The sequence below is a fragment of the Bombus vancouverensis genome, chromosome 11 (assembly GCF_051014615.1).
Source record: "Bombus vancouverensis nearcticus chromosome 11, iyBomVanc1_principal, whole genome shotgun sequence".
Lineage (NCBI taxonomy): Eukaryota > Metazoa > Arthropoda > Insecta > Hymenoptera > Apidae > Bombus > Bombus vancouverensis.
Window position 1 is genome coordinate 9,188,032 of NC_134921.1, and position 18,110 is coordinate 9,206,141.

At 38.6% G+C, this 18,110-nt stretch overlaps 1 protein-coding gene across 2 annotated transcripts; it reads left to right on the top strand.

Annotated features, from left to right (window-relative positions):
• Nucleotides 1–1,721: 1,721 nt before the first annotated feature.
• Np (serine protease notopleural) lies at nucleotides 1,722–17,503 on the top strand. 2 transcript variants are annotated; one of them, XM_033343855.2, is made up of 11 exons: nucleotides 1,722–2,000; nucleotides 4,711–4,816; nucleotides 8,572–8,891; nucleotides 9,078–10,473; nucleotides 12,415–12,558; nucleotides 13,167–13,313; nucleotides 13,883–13,959; nucleotides 14,182–14,282; nucleotides 14,461–14,732; nucleotides 14,811–14,965; nucleotides 15,513–17,503. In XM_033343855.2, the coding sequence occupies exons 2-11, from the start codon at nucleotides 4,711–4,713 to the stop codon at nucleotides 15,675–15,677; spliced, it is 2,883 nt and encodes a 960-aa protein (XP_033199746.2). In that variant the 5' UTR covers nucleotides 1,722–2,000; the 3' UTR covers nucleotides 15,678–17,503. The 2 variants fall into 2 exon arrangements, with proteins under 2 accessions (XP_033199746.2, XP_033199745.2); XM_033343854.2 differs by lacking the exon at nucleotides 1,722–2,000 and having other exon boundaries at nucleotides 4,684–4,816.
• The last annotated feature ends 607 nt before the right edge of the window (nucleotides 17,504–18,110 follow it).

Sequence of the window (18,110 nt, forward strand, 5' to 3'; positions counted from 1 at the left end):
AAACGTGGGCCACTAATTGACGTTGCAGCCAACGTGTAAAGTCACGGAGTCTCGCATCTTTTCTCCATGTACCCGAAATCTTTCCTCAATTCGTTTTATTCGGGATTCGATCGTTCGAATTTCAGTGTGCGGTTCGCCGATCGATACAACACAAAACCTTTTATAAATAATAGTGAACGACGAGCATTAGCTCGTACAGCCAAAGATTAAATGTCATTCCGATAACTGTTCTCTCGATTCGACGAATAAGGACATATGTTCGTGTTTGTCGATCTTAACTAGATTTTACGGATCAGGGGTATAGCGTCTCTCAATAGGTTACCATACTCGTTTCAATATTTTCGACGAAATGTTTTCGTTCATAATTTCCGATAAAATCCAAGACCGACACATTCTTCGTATTTGCAACCACAATCATACGATAGTTGGCTGTAACTGTTACAAAAAGATTCGTGTAAATTTACTTTAACCGTCTTACGTTCCTCGTGTCGTTTTCCATCGAATCGTATTTTTATACGATTAGAAAATTTCATAAACTTGACAATAATATGGAAGTATGCTAAAGATTTCCTTGACAGTTAAAAACTCATTTTCAGTTGAAACCAAAGGGGTCCTTATCTCTCTTAGGTGATTATATTTTACATTCGTCAGCAAGCGTTATCGTTCGATTGATTTACAATTTCTATCCTATGTATTCTCTGCTGATTACTGGCTTTCTACGCGTATATTCTATACATTCGATAAAGTAAAGGATTATAATTTATAAGAAATTGAAACTGACAGAAATTAATTTAACAGATAAGAGATCTGCCGTGCGAAATATACCTTCGTTCGAACTTGAAACGACCGCTTCACTTATTAATCTTCATCTTAAATAGGCATGTATTAAAAATCTCGGAGGGCGCTGTGACCGCTATTGCTTGACAAGCCAGTCGATCCAACAGGTGAAAGACTTACCGTCTAGAGATAAGTCCCAAGTAATGGTAATAAGATTCCGCGAGGAATTTTCGTCGCGAAGGATATACAAACCCTGTAATGATAATCTCGTAATTACGAATAAGATTTAACAATTCCAATAAATTAATACCCGACTTTTTGCTTTAATTGATCTAGGATCTGTTCGATCAATCAAACGGCAATGTTCGTCGACTAAAGCAACTATTTATATGTACTATTTCATCGACAATTCACGAAACCATACGCTGTCAGCATTGTGCGTGAAGCTATTCTATATATCTAAAGGGGGCTAACAATTTGCAAAGTTGCAGAAGTAGATCGAGGAAGAAGAAGGAGATCTCGATGTGGAAATTAGAAAGAAGGAGCGATCGAAAAGGGGCAAGGATAACGCTCGGGAAGAGGTTACACGTCTTGGTTATACAACGACCCGCGACGACAACCAGGTCGAAGTGGGAACGTTGAAAAGGCCAGAAGAGCATTAACCAACAGGCCCTCGAAAAGAGGAGGCACGAAGGTAGCCGTTCGTAGAGAAAGAAGGACAATCGTTCGTTTAGAAGGAGAGAAGCAACGGAGGAGAACGGTCATTGCCACCACCTCACCTCGAGCCGGTGCTAAAGTCTCAACACGAGGAATATCCTCGACCCTGCCACGGTCTACCGTGCGGAATTGTCCTGTAGTTTAGCTTGGCTTCGTTCTATCGGTCATGGTGGGGCCTTCACGGACAACGATGCGTCGCGTTGGGATTCGTGCATGCGGAGCGCACCGGAGAGCACCTGGATCGATGATCCAGAAGTCGTGAACTACGCAAAGACCACCGACAAACCAGTTCGATTGGTGCTACCTGTTGTGAGCAGGTCGAAATTTTGTTACGCTTCGGCCTGGGTTCAAGGGTGAATTTTCTTCGAAGGTGTACAAAGTTCGACACAGCTACGAAAGCGTTTCGGGAGGGTGAGAATTCTAAGCTTGCTGGGGGGATGATGTCCCTCGGAATCTGACGACGAAGTAGCGTTCATCGTTGCAGTCGCTCGACGTCATCAGAAAAGGTAAGCTTATCGTTTCAACTCGAGAGAACCTCGCTTTAATGGAAAAAAAAGGAAAAGAAAGGAAGCACCGTGATATATCGAAGCAATATTTACCATTGTAATAGAAAGAACACGATAACTGTACGATATAATCTGCAACCATAGTACGTTACGTCTAAATCTAATAATTCTGACAATTTGTTTTATGATTAATTTCGAAGGTTTTAATAAAACATGTTAAGGGAAAGACCGTTCGTCGGATAACCGATCGAAAGAAATCGCAGAACTGCCAGAGATTTGCCAATGCGAGCCGTATGTCGTTCACGAATACCGTTCGTTTCTTTAAGCAGAATTCAAACTTTCACAAACGCCACGTTTTAGTATGAATGTCATCCTCTCGATAATATCACTTTGTTTCGTATGACATTCACGAGCAGATCAAGTGAAAAAAAATCGATAAAGGTCACGCCTAAATACTTGTTTTCCATTATAATTTCGCTTCACGATCGGAGACGACTAACGCATAAATCACGTTATACCGCGATTAGTTATTTTCGAAGTAATCAACCCCAAACAGCTATCAGGAAAAGTATTCCGTTCGAAAATCCACATAGCTGTACAAAGTTTGGAACGTATCTGTGTTAATCTTATATCCAATTAACGACTTTCTTTCGCGCTGAAATATCTTGCTCAGAATATACACAGGTAGACGTGGCTTCGGATACAGGCCCATCGATCAAGACAAAAAGTATTTACGATTGTACTTTTAACGAATTTCGGCTTGATACGGTCGTTTTTTCGCTTCCAAATGGCTGTTTTATTCCACTGAACCGTACTTCGGCGCCAACCCACATGTGCGCCTTGTATTAGATACGTGCGTACAAATGAAAGTGGCTTGTACCGTTACAACTTACGTACTAGGCTACAACAAAAGCTTTTTATATAGGGACACGGTTGCACACGCATGTACGTTCGTCCTCGAACCTTCTAATTACGAAAATTAGGTATCGATGTTTGTTTGATTCACCTTGCGATTCAACGCCGGTGGTTATCGTATTCGTCTTCGGGAATACGTACATATATCAAATTATTCGATTATACATGAAAAAAAAAAAAATAGCAACGACACGGGTATTTGCATTTAAATGATTGCATACGATATTACAGTATCTTATAAATGGAACGGAATACGAAACAAAAATTTCCGATCACATCGTATAACTATCAAATAGTGATCGTTAAATACTTGAAACGATAATTTCTAATAATCACCTGGTTAATCTGCTCGACGTTCGTTATTCATAGTCTTCGCAGGAAGTCATTTACTTATTTGTTTTCTCGAAGAAACGTTACGGTAACATGTACGATTTTCTACAAAAGTGCTGGCTCGTAGAAAAACGAAAAGAAAGAGGAAGAAGAAAAAAAAGAAAGGAATATTCTGTTCCAAATCGAGACGGGGAAGATAACTGTCGCCTAACTAATCAGAAGCAGGAAAACCAGCAACCTGACCATCGACAAGCCGACACAACTCACGTAGACATTTGTTGCTTCATCCACCCGAATTCCTGCCTCTGGGTAACTGTAACGGTTTTTATCACTTCCTCAAAGAGGAGGAGCGAGTGCACACTGGATGAGATCATTGCATTTCTTCGGGCAACTCGAAGGAAAACGAGAATTACTTGAATTTTCAAGCAAAACCGAGAAATTACATCTTTATCACATCGAACCTAACATGTTTCTTTTCCTCTTCGTTACGATTACTTTTGTCCTTTTTTTCACCTGGTAATATAAAGGCATAAAAATCGTGGAAGAATGGAAAAGAAGAACACGTTCTTTCAAATGGATTCGACGATATACGAGTCTAAGACGATCCGTGATTCAACCGGACAGGATATAACGTTACAGCCGAATTCTTGCTTCTGAATAACTGTAACTTAGTTCTTGCACGATGAATATCGGGTAACCATGGCTTGATGTCGCGTCAGCCTCGTGAACGACATTAACGTCGTTGGGACAGATAAAAAGGAAAAATATATGGAAAGTACTTGAACGTCGCGGCGAAAATACAAGAATTTGTTTCTCTGTGTTATTGCTGCTTTCACGTAATATTGTACTACTGCTGAAAACGAATGTCTGTTCTCATAAGGTCGTTCACTCCAACCTTTCCATTCTCACGATGTAATTATCAATCTAGATATTTTTCTTATGTTTCTAATATTTTTCGCAAAACATCGTAATCGAACATCTTTTCCATTGATTTTTATAACGAACGACTGTTTGAGTACTTTCCTTCTACTTGAACAGTTCGAGTAGCTAGAATTACAGCCAACCAACTCGCAATAATTTTGATAAAGTGGTCAACTGTATCTTATCCAAATGATTTGTGCAAGTCATACAAATCTATCGCGTTACAACTGCGTCACATTTATTAATATCTATTTACGATTTCCATCATTTAGCACGATACTTTATCTATAATATCGTGCTTGTCCAATTATTAAATTAAAACTGATATCAAGAACTTAAATCGTGGAATACCAAAAAGCGTAGATTAATCAGTGGATAAGAGGAATCATACCTTTATTATCTCGTGAGAATTTTCTCAGCAATTCTTAAAAGGAGTGACATTGTTGTGAACGTGTTAATGCGCTAACCACTTTTTACTTTTTAAATGTCACGTGTTCTTCGCACTCATCTAAAATTCATGTTCTTTTCTCTGTTCCTTTTTCAGATGTGGGATCGTGAAAGAAAAACCTGGATCGTCGTTTTCCTAGCCAATGTGCTGTTGAATACCGTCACCGCTTCCCCGATCTATGTCCCACAATTTATTCCAGGAAGTAAGTCACTTCGAATATAGTTATTCTCAAATTGAAAATATCGCGCGCCTTTCAACCGGTATACGGGAACGAAGTGAAACTCGTGTCAAGTACTCGTTTCACTTCCAAAACTGTTCAACATATCCAAATTCCAACACAGAAATCATCAACGTTGCAAAGATCAACGCTCTTTCATTCGTTTAAGAGTACATTTACGTTGGAGCTGCGATAAACGATAAGAGCGGCGATGAGAGCGAAGCGTAGAAATACATGCAATTATTTTATGTATGTACATGTGTATGCATGTAAAACAATTACGCGTGCTTCTAGGCTTCGCTCTCATCGCCGCTCTTATCGTTTATCGCAGCTCCAACGTAAACGTACCTTAACGAACAGCTTCGATTCCAAAATTCGTATTCGCTCTCGAATCCGCCATTAGAACTATACAGTGGCTCACTAAATTATTTCAACACCTATATTAGACACTTTGAAATTTCAGTACAACACACTTTGAAATTTCATTAGCACCGTAACGAGACACGATCCCCATCATTTAATTGGTAAAATTTGAAACAAGTCTGAGATATATATAGAATTTCAGATATTTACTAGAATTAGTTAAAAACGTAAAAATTTAACATACAGTATGGATATTTGTCTTAATAAAATCTGTTTCTCTTTAAAATTCTCTTGTGATTTCTGCAAAATACATACGTACCTGCTCTAAATATTCTGCAGCTTCTATGTACATCTTTAGGTTCGTTTCAAATTTTCCTAGCATAATCACGATAGCCGTTACAGTGCTAACGAAATTTCAGAATGTTTCGTATAACGCATATAATATATCTATGGAGTATGTCTACAAGTGTTCGAATATTTTCATGAGTTATAGTATATGTACACATTCACATGAGTAGCATGGTTCAATTACGAACGACCAGTACAAATTTTTCTTTTTTCGCGTACACGTTGTTTTCTTTCCGCGATTCTTGGATTTCTCCCGAGTGTCAGCCGAATAACGGATCGGTACGCAAATACCTGACATGGGCAGGGCCAGACCTGTATATACATATTCTTCGATGTATTCGAGCACATGTAAAGTACCCGCCTGTTGTATACGCGCGGTTATTTACCTATATGAGTCGCAGGACGACATTGAACCTACCTTGGATTCGAGTTCGAATGCAACGTGGGCGGACTGGTCAGTTATCTATACAAGTAGGTCAGCCCCGGTCATCGGCGTGTACACGACTTACACTGATTTTTCCGATCTTGTCATCTTCGTTCTCATTGGTATTCCGATCGCTTCATTCAAGCCATACTTCGAGGTCTCAACGAAAAATCGGTCATCAAACTAAAGACCTTAATCGACATAATTGAACGAGAAGAATCTGCCGATTATTGATATGGCAAGTGAAATTACAGCAGCTCGCAAAACTATTTAAATGCTTATTGATAGAAACTTTTTTTATTACGTTTCATACGAGATATCTTTTCACTAGCGTTGTAACGAGATTCGATTGTCATGATTATACTGGCAAAATTTGAAACTAATTGGAAGATGAAGATAACATATCTCGATTGAGGTTTCCAAACTACTAAGTATATTGACAAGTTACAGTATTTAATGCTCGTGCTGTATACTAACTTTTTTACTAAATATATGTTTGCCATAAATGACTTGTAACTTCTGTATACAGTTTCAGATTGGTTTTAGATTTTACCGATAGAACCACGACAGCCGTATCTTGCAACAGTCTTAATGAAATGTTAACAATTCAAATCCTTTCACGAGTCGCTTTATGCATCGTTCAAGTTTGTTGTTTTCGACCGATCTTTTACGAGATTTGACGGAATACATTATCACCATCAGTGAAATCCTTTCGATGGTACGAATTCGCGTGGGCATGTACGCGCAAGCATGTGCGCTTGGTATAGCCACGACTGAAATTCCAACAAGTGCGTAATGAAATCGGTAACTTTCTTTCACGACTGTGACTCAGACGACACTTCCGGTAGCATACATTTTCTACGCGGAAGGACACCAAACACGTAGAACATCTTGGACAAGGGAACTGGCCGACTGACCCGAAAGCAAGGGTGCCGGGTTTGTATATAATTTTACGGTCGATTTTCACTCGCTACGGCCATCAACCTCCACTGCCAAGAAGAAAGTAAATATTCCGAGAAAAACGCGTTACTATCATCTATAACAACGTCGATCTCATAATTTTTATAGTCTAATTTCGAACATGTTTCTTCTAGTTTCCCACGTTTCATAGATCATTCAATTTGCATCTTTATCAGGGTCTTAGAAATTCAAATGCAAAAGAAGAAGAGAAATTGCGAAAGAATTTCTTTCGAAGAAACTCGATAAATTTTCCGTGTTATTTTCTATTAATTAATTGTTACTTCATATCGTTCTTTCCAGGTTGTAACACAAATAAAAAGTAGATTTATATATTCGCCATTTCGTTCTAGTTTTTTCGTAAGAGGGATATATTATTAACAAGTCTGCCACAGACGTTCATTATATAGGTGTGTCTGTTCCGGCGAGATGGGTCGGGTCAGGTATGTCGATTTAATCACGTTGAGTCAAAGAACCTTGGAATGTGCGAGAGGGATTCGTTAGGTAGCCAACACGTAATAGGACGAGAAGGAGAAGCCAAGATTGTGAGGTGTCTTGGAAGAAAACGGGCTGTTACATTAGGCTATGACTGTGACCGACTTTTGGGTCGGGCATCTAGCTCATACATCGAAACGTAACGGTACCAAGATGCTTTGCTTTGCCTGACATCAATTCGTTCTTCGATAACGCCCGCTATACTACATTACATATCGGCTACGTTCCATAAACGATTGAAAATTACTAAACAGTTGTCGGTTCGATCGATACGTATGATTTACACGTTTCAAAAATTTTGAGAATTTTAATTTAGTATATCAACTCTAATTTGAAAAAGATAGAATAATTTTATCATGATAATAAACGCGTAACACCGTTTTATAAGATAAGCAACGGATTGGCTCGCGTTATTGTGATTCTCACCCATCCACATGTTCGAATTTAATGAAACCAAAACACTTTGCGATATTTATAAATCATAAACCATACGCAGTTACGCATTTATCTGCGATATCTTGGAATTTTTCTGCGCTGTTCACGATCTACCCTCTTAATAAGTACATATTTGGAGTCCATTAAAGCAATTACGCCCACCGTTCCGTAATAATCGTTCTATAACGGATGCAATTAAAGACCAGGAACAGCACACCCGCTTCCGTCGAGAGATTTACAGCTTCTTTCGACGCGATTATTAATTGATTATACTACCTGCTATCGTTCATTATCTATGACAGGATCGTGGCTGCATAGTAGGACGATTAAGGGCCATTATAAACGATGACGATATCTATTTTCAAGCATTACACACTGAATGTAGAACGCGTACAGCGAATACACAGCTATTGGTATCGAGCAAAGGTTAACGTTCATTCGATTAGAGATCACGGAATACGGAAGTTGTTCTCCGTATCCCTTTCTCTCCCTCTCCCTCTCTCTCTCTCTCTCTCTTTCTCTCTAAACTTTCAGTTCTTTTTTCCTTACAGAAGAGAGAAAGGAAAAGAAATGATCTTCTGATCTCAAAATTCAATTACAATGTTCGATTTAAAATTGTTTAACGTACACTGCCGGTGCAGTATTTAATCTTTAAAGATGAAATTAGTCTACATCATTCCTGATTTCATTTGAAGGTTTCTACTGAAAATGTCCGTAGGTACGGGAAGGAATATCAGGCACTTGCCATGTGTGTCTCGAAGAACTGGCGAAACTGGTGTTTGCATGTTCGCGTTTACCTGCGCAAAGGCGAATGGCACGCATCTTGGCACTTGCATCGACCGTTTCTATTTCGGTAGCTGTTGTAAGATAGACGAAGAACCTGACATTTTTCCTCAAGACAACAGTATCGACGATGGTTCTCCTTCAAGGCCTTTCGTTACGACTCATGGGCCAATTGAGAGCAACGATATACCTGAATATTTCTCAAGGCCGAAGCCGATCAACGAAAAGAAACCAACTGGGACGTACTCCACCGAGGTGAGTTATGGCTTCGAATATACTTACCAAGATTTAGTTTCGTTCTCACGATCGCCTCAACAACGTTGAATTCAATCATATCGAAGTTCTCAAAGAACGAATCTTTTTTCTTCATCTTTTTATATAAGCTGTAGCCAATAGTCATTCGGTGAAATAATCCAGTTCTTCTTCCTTACGAATACTTAGGAGACGACTAGCATGTACACTACACAGAGTATCCGCACGCAACCAACCACCGTAAAAGAAACAACAAAAGTGGCAACTAAAAAGCCAGTGGCGACGACCACTCAAAGGCCAACGACATTAGAAATCTCGACAAGGCCGCTATCCACCGCGCAAACCTTTGCCGAAACGACTAAATTCGTTACCAAGAAGCCGATTCATTCGACCACGACGCATAAACCTACGTACTCGTCGTCGTATAAACCAACACACTCGTCGTCTTATAAACCAACTCACTCATCGTCGTATAAACCAGTCCACTCGACTGTTCATGGACCTACCAATGCAACCACACCCAAACCTCTTCAATCGACTGTCGATCGAACAACCGAATCAACAACGTCGAAAACTGTAATCACGACTACTCAAAGGATCACTCCAATTACGAGGTTCCCACCAAGAAACGCAACAACCGCGAGACCATTGACTCATGCTACCACCAGAAAACCTACTACCAGTACTAAAAAACCGGTAATCAGTAGCAGCACAAGGAGACCAACAGCTACCACGAAGAAGCCCATTACACCCTCGAAGAGGCCTCCTTCTTCTACCACAATAAGACCGTCTGTAAATACCACTTTAAGTACTTTATCGTCAACGACCACCACGAAACCTCTATTGACATCCATCAAACGACCAACCATCGCGACGACTACCGAGAACGTTGCTTTCTCCACGGTGACGAAACCAATAAGCTCAACCACGGAAACCGTGATTGCTCAAAAATTCACAACCATCGCCACAACGAGGCCTACCCAAAAGGTGAAACCTACGACGGTTAGAACGACTCCGAAGCCGTTAACTACTCCGAAGCCGTTAACGACTACTCCGAAGCCGTTAACAACTACTCCAAAGCCATTAACAACTGTTCCAAAGCCAAAACCAACGAAGATCAGCACGACGACTCCGAGTCTGATATCCAAGCCCGACTACGCAACAACCACCGAAAAAACTGGATCTTTGTCGTCGATTAATGTTACTACCGTTGCTATTACGAAACCTAAGCCAACGATAGAATCAACAAAGCCTACGAAACCATCGAGTAAGCCTACCAGCAAACCTATCGGCAAGCCTACTGTTAAGCCTACCATTAAACCTATCAGCAAGCCTTCTTCGACGACACCCACAACTTTGCTTAGTTCCACCGTAACGAATATCAGTTTCGCGTCGTCGTCTTCCATCAATACGACCACCACCACACCAGCGTACGTTACTTCGACAAAGGTGTCGGTTGTTAATCAAACCTTTGGAGAAACTTCTCATACAACTTATGCACCTGGACTCGTTACATGGACGTCGAGTTCTGACGATACGACCACGAAGAATCCGGAGACGTTTTCAACGACAACTACGCAACCGGGTGAGTAGGAACAGTTAACCCATTGAGGGTAAAGTTTCCTATAATTTCTCCCATAGTTTCTCATAATTAGATTAGCGATATTTATGGATTTATGAGAGATATGAAAATGTATGAAAATACAGAGAATGCATATGGTATACGAAAATACGTATAAAATATTTGAAGTATAGTACACGTTGTGATATTTAATAGGGCAAATCTTTGCTCGGGCTGTATTTCTTTAGTTACGTTTATAAAAGTATGAATTTGCATAAAAATCCGCAGTCCAATAAGGATGCAAATCCTTGGAATGTTTTTTCATAGCTACAATGTTATAAAACAGAATTTGAAACTTAATAACTGGAATCTCAAAGTCTTCAAATCATGGTATTGTATTGTATTTTTTGTTACATCGAGGCTTATGCTTATTACCATCTTTTTTGAGTATGTGCACGTTTGATACATTTAGTTTCTACCTTAATTTAGTTCTTCAAACTAAATCTTAATTTACCATCTATTTAAATATAGTTATATTTTAAAGTTTTAAAATTCAAATCTTCAAGTTATGAAGATTTTGTCTTATCGGTGCTTTATTAAGTTACTGCATACAGGTTTTCGAGTTGCAAAGTCCCGGCTTAATAAATTGAATTATTTATCGGCAACGGTACTGAGCTATGTATAATCCAATTAATAAGTTCAATTAAACAACGCGTGATCTAATTGGACGATGTAAAATTTATATAATTGGTAATTAAACTCGTATACGCGATCAGTTTGAGCGTGGCCATTTGCAGTTTCCATTCGCATGCTGAGCGAAAACAGTAATTGATGCTCGGTGAAATCGAAGAAAACGGATATCCATTGTGTAACGTGACGTTCTTGTCGTCCATAGGAAATCATCTCGGTGGCAATTCACGTCGAGCTGCACGCCTCCTGCATTAATTATGTAGCATTAAGAAAATCGTGGGAGCCTCGTGAATTTGATCGATTACTCAGGATCTTCTTATCTACTCTCTCATCCGTACTCCTAATAAATTCGATGAATTCTATCAGATAATGATATTTTTTAAAGATACTTCTAGATTTCAAAATTAGTAGAACTTCTATATCATTCGTTTCTAAGTAATATATTTATACATGTATCGTATGTTTCGATAAGAAACATTGTTAAGTAACTATAGCGTAACTTACACTATCGTCCATAGATATTTACGCAATGCAATTCGATCTATAGGTAGATATCTTCGTTATAATTTCAAAGCTATTGTCGAAGAACGTTTCTCTACTGTTGATTCTTTAATTAATTCATTAATTCCATAGTTAGGATGGAATATTCACTTTGCTTAGCGCTTAAAAGCTATCGTGTGAGCGAAATTTCATTCCACCGTATGTACTCATGGACAATAGTATACCTAGAAAGAGCATTCGATTGTACAATAAATCTGTATATTACTCGTAAATAGACAACAGCGAAGGCATCGATATAGTTGAAGAAATTCGCCAATATTTTGTCGTATCTATTGACCGCGTTCAGTCTCACTTTGCAGTCGGTAATTGCATTCCAAACCGTACACGCAACAAAAGTGTAAAATAAAATTCCCGTATACGACGTCTTAATCGTCGTGTCTAGGAACGGGTAATTTGTTAAAGAAGGAAAGGCCGTACATATTCTCCGCGCATCGATAGAAGATGAAATTCTGTTGCGTCGGAACGTTGTAACGGTTTAAACCGTCCACCGTAATCTTTCCTCTCGAATGCCACGCGAACAGCATCCACGATCTCCCATTCCATCTCTCGCCTCTCTCTTCCGTTGTAATTTAAACGAGTCGAATTATTTTCCGATAACTGCACTCCGTTCTAGTTTTCGAATGCTTCCAATTACTTATATTCGTTAGACGCGCGAATAAGAAAATTCTGCGAATGTACGATATCGATCGTTAATAATCCTGAATCATCCTGTAGATCAAACCGAAAGCGAGTGGACTCCGATAACAACTCCAGATGGCTGGATTATGATTCAGTCACCCACTACCAAAAAACCACAAACGGTAGAAGATACGACTGATAAGCTTGTTCCAGAATCTACATCGCAATTCTCGACTTCTGGTACGATGATTAAGTAATTTGAGGGACTTGAAGCAAAAACGATGCTCGTCAAATTTGTTCACTTTCCAGATAATAATCGATCTAGTTGGTAATCACAAGCAGAACTCGCATAATATGCGATCGATGTTGCAAAAACAACTATCTACTCGGTACACGGTAACTCGAGGGAAACGTCGAGTTATTCCGAAAGCTCGTAGCGAAATGTGAAATAAATTCATAGAATGTGGAATTAATTTTATCGAATATTTTATATAGCGCCTTCTTTTAGAAATATTCCATCAATTATCGATTATTTCTTTTACCAATGAATTCTTCCGAATTTTTACTACTAAAAGGTTTTTCGAGAACCAAAAGTAATGACATGCGCGAATTACGTAACAAGGCTAATATTTTGTTTAAAAGAATTGAAACGCGATAAACTGAAATTAAAGATGCTAGAGTAATTTTTCGCTTTTCTGGAAAGGGGCAAACATATAGATAACGGTGCTTTTGTTACGAGTCCTTCGATTTCTCTACTCTATATTTTAGCTATTTTTTAATAATTTTATTAAAAATGTTGTTTATTTAAAATCTTGTTTTTCATAAAAAAAAAAATCACAATTATTTAGCTAAACCAACGACAGAAACTGGTACAGAACACGAGGTAACGAAAAGACCCACTATCTTGACAACTCTGTCCTCGATCGCCAGTGTGACGATAGATACCGAACTTCCGGTACCGATGGAAACACTCAACATGTCGGATTACAAGCAAGGTGAGCTTATCTTATACAATCGTTTAATCTCCGTTCGTATAAAGAGTAGCTCGATCGATGACGATAATGTTTCGTAATTTCTGGATAACTTTAATCTTGCCGCTATCATATCAGAACCGATAGAACATTTATTTAAATCTTATTTATGCAAATGCTGCTATGAAATGAGAATCTATAGTCGATAATATAGAAACCTGAACGTTATACGATACGATTATAACGCGTGGTCGTGAGAAACAAAGATTAAAAGAGGAAAGAATGAAAAAACGTATTTGCATATGTAAAACTAAGCGCGCGAGGTAACATTGACGAATCGTTTCCATTCATGACTGCATCGCGAATAACTGGTCAGAAAACGCGATGATCTTTTTCACTTGCCAAACCCGAAGCAGAATCGTACGCATAATTAGAGGTGTGAGGAAGAAAAAACATGCTGGGAAGGGGCGCTCGCGATGGTACCGGTTCATCCAGTTGGACCAATATAGAAGACTCGTTCTCCAACATGGCTGTGTCATTGAGATTCGCGAATTTATTGAAGGGCTTAAATTCGACGATGCTTGTTCTTGCAGTGTGCGGAAGAAGATTGTTCCCAGAGTCGCGAATCGTCGGTGGGAATCGTAGTTCGTTTGGAAAATGGCCTTGGCAGGTGAGTACAATTCGAGAAAGTTCTCGGAGCTTCGTTAAATCATTCAGAATTAAAGTGGAAATCTCGCGATCGTTTATCAGTCACTGTGTTATACAACGTACTTGTACATCGATGTATGTGTGTGTAAACGACCATATCACACGTGTTGCGTGTTCATGTAATTGATATACAAAGTCGAGCGCAGCCAAGCATCGTTAAGTAAGATCGATGTTTTCTTTTCAGATCTCGTTACGACAATGGAGGACGTCGACGTATCTGCACAAATGTGGCGCAGCTTTACTCAATGAGAATTGGGCAATAACAGCAGCGCATTGCGTCGAAAAGTTGGTATCATGTTTATCATTGCGATTAGCTTCGATCTATATTATTTCCTTATTACGATTAATCGATTCCAAGAACTAACTGAGCATATTATCGAACCGCAGTTTTATGAAAAATATATCTTTATCTAAAAAGAGTGTTCGTTTGAAAGTTTCTTTGAATATGATTTTTTATCTGCAGCGTACCACCAAGCGATTTATTGTTGAGAATCGGCGAACATGACCTTGCCAACGAAGACGAACCTTACGGCTATCAAGAAAGAAGAGTTCAAATCGTGGCCAGTCATCCACAATTCGATCCTCGAACCTTCGAATATGATCTTGCTTTGTTGAGATTCTACGAACCTTTGTTACCGTTTCAACCAAACGTTCTGCCTATTTGCTTGCCGGATGACGACGAAAGTTACGTTGGCCGTACTGCTTATGTCACTGGCTGGGGCCGACTTTATGACGGTACCAATACGTTCATTTTATAAGTATTCTCGTAATGGCATAATTTAAATGGTATATTGATTAAAACTTAATTCTTAGAGGGCCCGTTACCATCAGTTCTTCAAGAAGTGGCTGTGCCAGTTATAAATAACACAATGTGCGAGGTTATGTACAGGAATGCCGGATACATCGAACATATTCCACATATTTTTATTTGCGCTGGATGGCGAAATGGCGAATACGATTCCTGTGAGGTATGCTAATTCTCTTCGTTCTGTATGTAGATGCGAATATAATGACACACGAAAGTAATTGAGCACTTATCACAAACAATATTTTGAAATTTTATTAGCATTATAATGGGGCACGACTGCCATCGTTATGTTGGTAAAATTTTTAACCGGTCTGAAAATGTATGTATTTGCACACCATTGTAGCACATACTAATTAATTAAATTCAATTGTATGAAATTTCGCGTCATTTAGTAGTACTTTCACGTAACATAAAAAATTTAATACTGTAAAAATGAAATACTGTGAATAAATGGTTGCTCAGTTTTGTAACTTTTGCATATGTATTCAAGTTCGTTTCAAATTTAATCGATATAATCATGATAGTCGTGTTTCATCGTAACGCTAATTAAATTTCAAACATTTCCGAAAGCATGTACGATGTATTCATGAAAAATTTCGACAAGTGTTTATGTACTTTTATAAGCGAAGAAAGAGAAATACGTAACTCCATTCATCCACTGAATACAAAATTTGCAAGAACTAAAACAAGAGTTTGTATCGTTGCAGGGTGACAGTGGAGGGCCTATGGTGATTCAAAGGGCGCGCGATAAGCGCTGGATACTTGCTGGGGTGATCAGTTGGGGAATAGGTTGTGCGGTACCCAACCAACCAGGAGTTTACACTCGCATCTCCGAATTTCGTGAATGGATAAACCAAATTCTTCAATTCTAGACGGAAGTTCCGAGCAGCGGATCACGTATCTTTTTGAAAATGATGGTTACATGTGGAAACCATCACAAAGAGACATCGAGACAAGAGACCATCGCTCGAAAGTTAATTTCGAAAGATGTACAAGTTGAATGTAGTGAAGTCCGCGCGGCTGTACATAATATTATTTTATACAAATCGTATGCAAAGACAGTTTTCCTCGCGGAAAACTTTCCACGTAGCGGATATTAAGAAAAGAAGGGAAAAGAAAGGAAAAATACGAGTCGTCGTATGTACGTGCAACTACTCTCACGAAATGTCATCAAACGCGATATCTAGTAAGATTAATGTTTTGTACTGTGTGATGTATTTATATGACGCATTACGCGACTCTGTTATTAAGTGTAGGTGGACTTTGGGTTGATCAGTGTACGTCACGCTTATATGTTGCATAGTTTCATACGTAAAACTATGCGTGATCGTCCGTAGATAATTAATGCCGCCTTTTGCTCGTGTCACAATTTCAGCGAGCGAACACCGGTCGACAGAAAAGCTTTCTACGATACCAACGGTGTTCCCCTCACAAATGTCCAATGACAATAATATGTGTTAATGATAAGGTTAATTTAGCAGCTATATCGTGTCAATGATATCAACGCTTCTCGATGGACTCGATTCGCGTTACGTCATTTAATAGCGAATATTATCTGAGCGAATCGTTCGAACCGACCGATGATAACTATTTGCAACGTTCTCGTTTGACTGAGAAGTTTTGCAAAATTAGACGTAATTAAATACCTATCACGATACCACGACGAATTGTACTTCTTGTAAAATATCCAGCGTCGTAAGGACGGAAAAAACCGATGTGAACTACGAAGAAAATTGACGAAGGAAGTACATAATATTCAACAACTTTTAGGCTCTTTCCAGGTTTATTTTCACGTCTTCCAATAATTCCAATTACTTCCAATATTTCAGGTGTTAGAGCCTGAATAACGCGTGCAATGTGACTTTTGATATTATTCTATCAAGTAGTATCGCGTGCATAACATATAACAATTAGAATAAATATGCTGTACAAACATGTAGAGCGTCAAAGATTCGACTCTTCTAGTAATATTAACGTGAAGCAAGGATGAATCCTTCAATAAGATATAATTCCGTAATTGCTGTAGATACCGCATGCAATGTTATCGAATTACATAGAGACTGTTAATGGTATTACATGATTTTAGTTTTATTTGATATCAAATGAGGAACCCGATGCTGTTTGCGTTAATTTTCGTAATTTATCAAAATACTGATCAACGAATATGTTTACGAATCGATCTGTTATTTGATCGACTGATTTAATCGAAAGTAAAAATAACGTGCTCACTATCTTTACCCTTTTGACAAATACAACCAACTATCGTTACACGCAATATCATCGTATGTAATAAAATAACGATGTAAATCGTATATAAGAAACTAAATTAGCATTCGATAACAAAAGGAAGAAAGAAGAAACTAAACACGTCGTTTGTCGTGCGATCGAAATTGCCTAAGGTAAAGAAATTATTTAATTTAATTTATACGAAAGTTTATATTTGTACGAGTGTATGTACAGATACAATACACACGCTGGTATAGCCAGTCGTGTATGCGAACAAATAATTTATTAATATATGTTGTAGTTGGGGCTGTGAAAATATACAAAACCCCGAGCTTGTAAATAATTGATCGATTGGTGGTGCGTGTTTCATTCTATTACAATCTGTTATTTTCTACTGTTTTACTATCACGTTTCTCCCTCGGTGCCTTTGTATTTACCAATCGAGTATTAAAACGGACAAAAAAAAAATCGATGTTCCTCATCGAGGAAAGGCTCAGTGAATTACCTGCTTGTCAAGTGCAATCCCTCGCTCCACTTTGTTTGTCCTCGCAACCAATCAACGTGGGTGTTGATATTTACGAATCGGTCTCAAGTGAGAGTTCAAATCTCACCTACACGCAACGCCCACACAATCGCCTGCAACTGTATAGAGCGAGAGCAAAATTCTAGAATAATGGAACGGCTTGTTTGCCGAAGCGTCACGAGGAGCAAACGATTATTAAGCAGGTGGCATGAAACATTTAAGGGAAGAGAAAACGCAATGGAGATCGTCGATCCTCTTACAAGTACTTTATTTAGAGTGGCTCACGAAAGTACTTATTTGAACACTTACCATAGAAAATTTTTATGAACTCATTATTATTAATTAATTTCATTAATATCGTAATGAGACACGACTGCCATGATTATATCGTTAAAATTTAAAACCAAACTGAAGATGTATATAGAAGTTACAAGATATCTACTGTAAATATACATTCAATGAAAAATTGTGTACGGAATGAATAACAATAGTACTCAACCGTAGTAGTAGTGCTAAAAATGGTCGCACTAAAGAACTATCAAACAAACGTTATCTA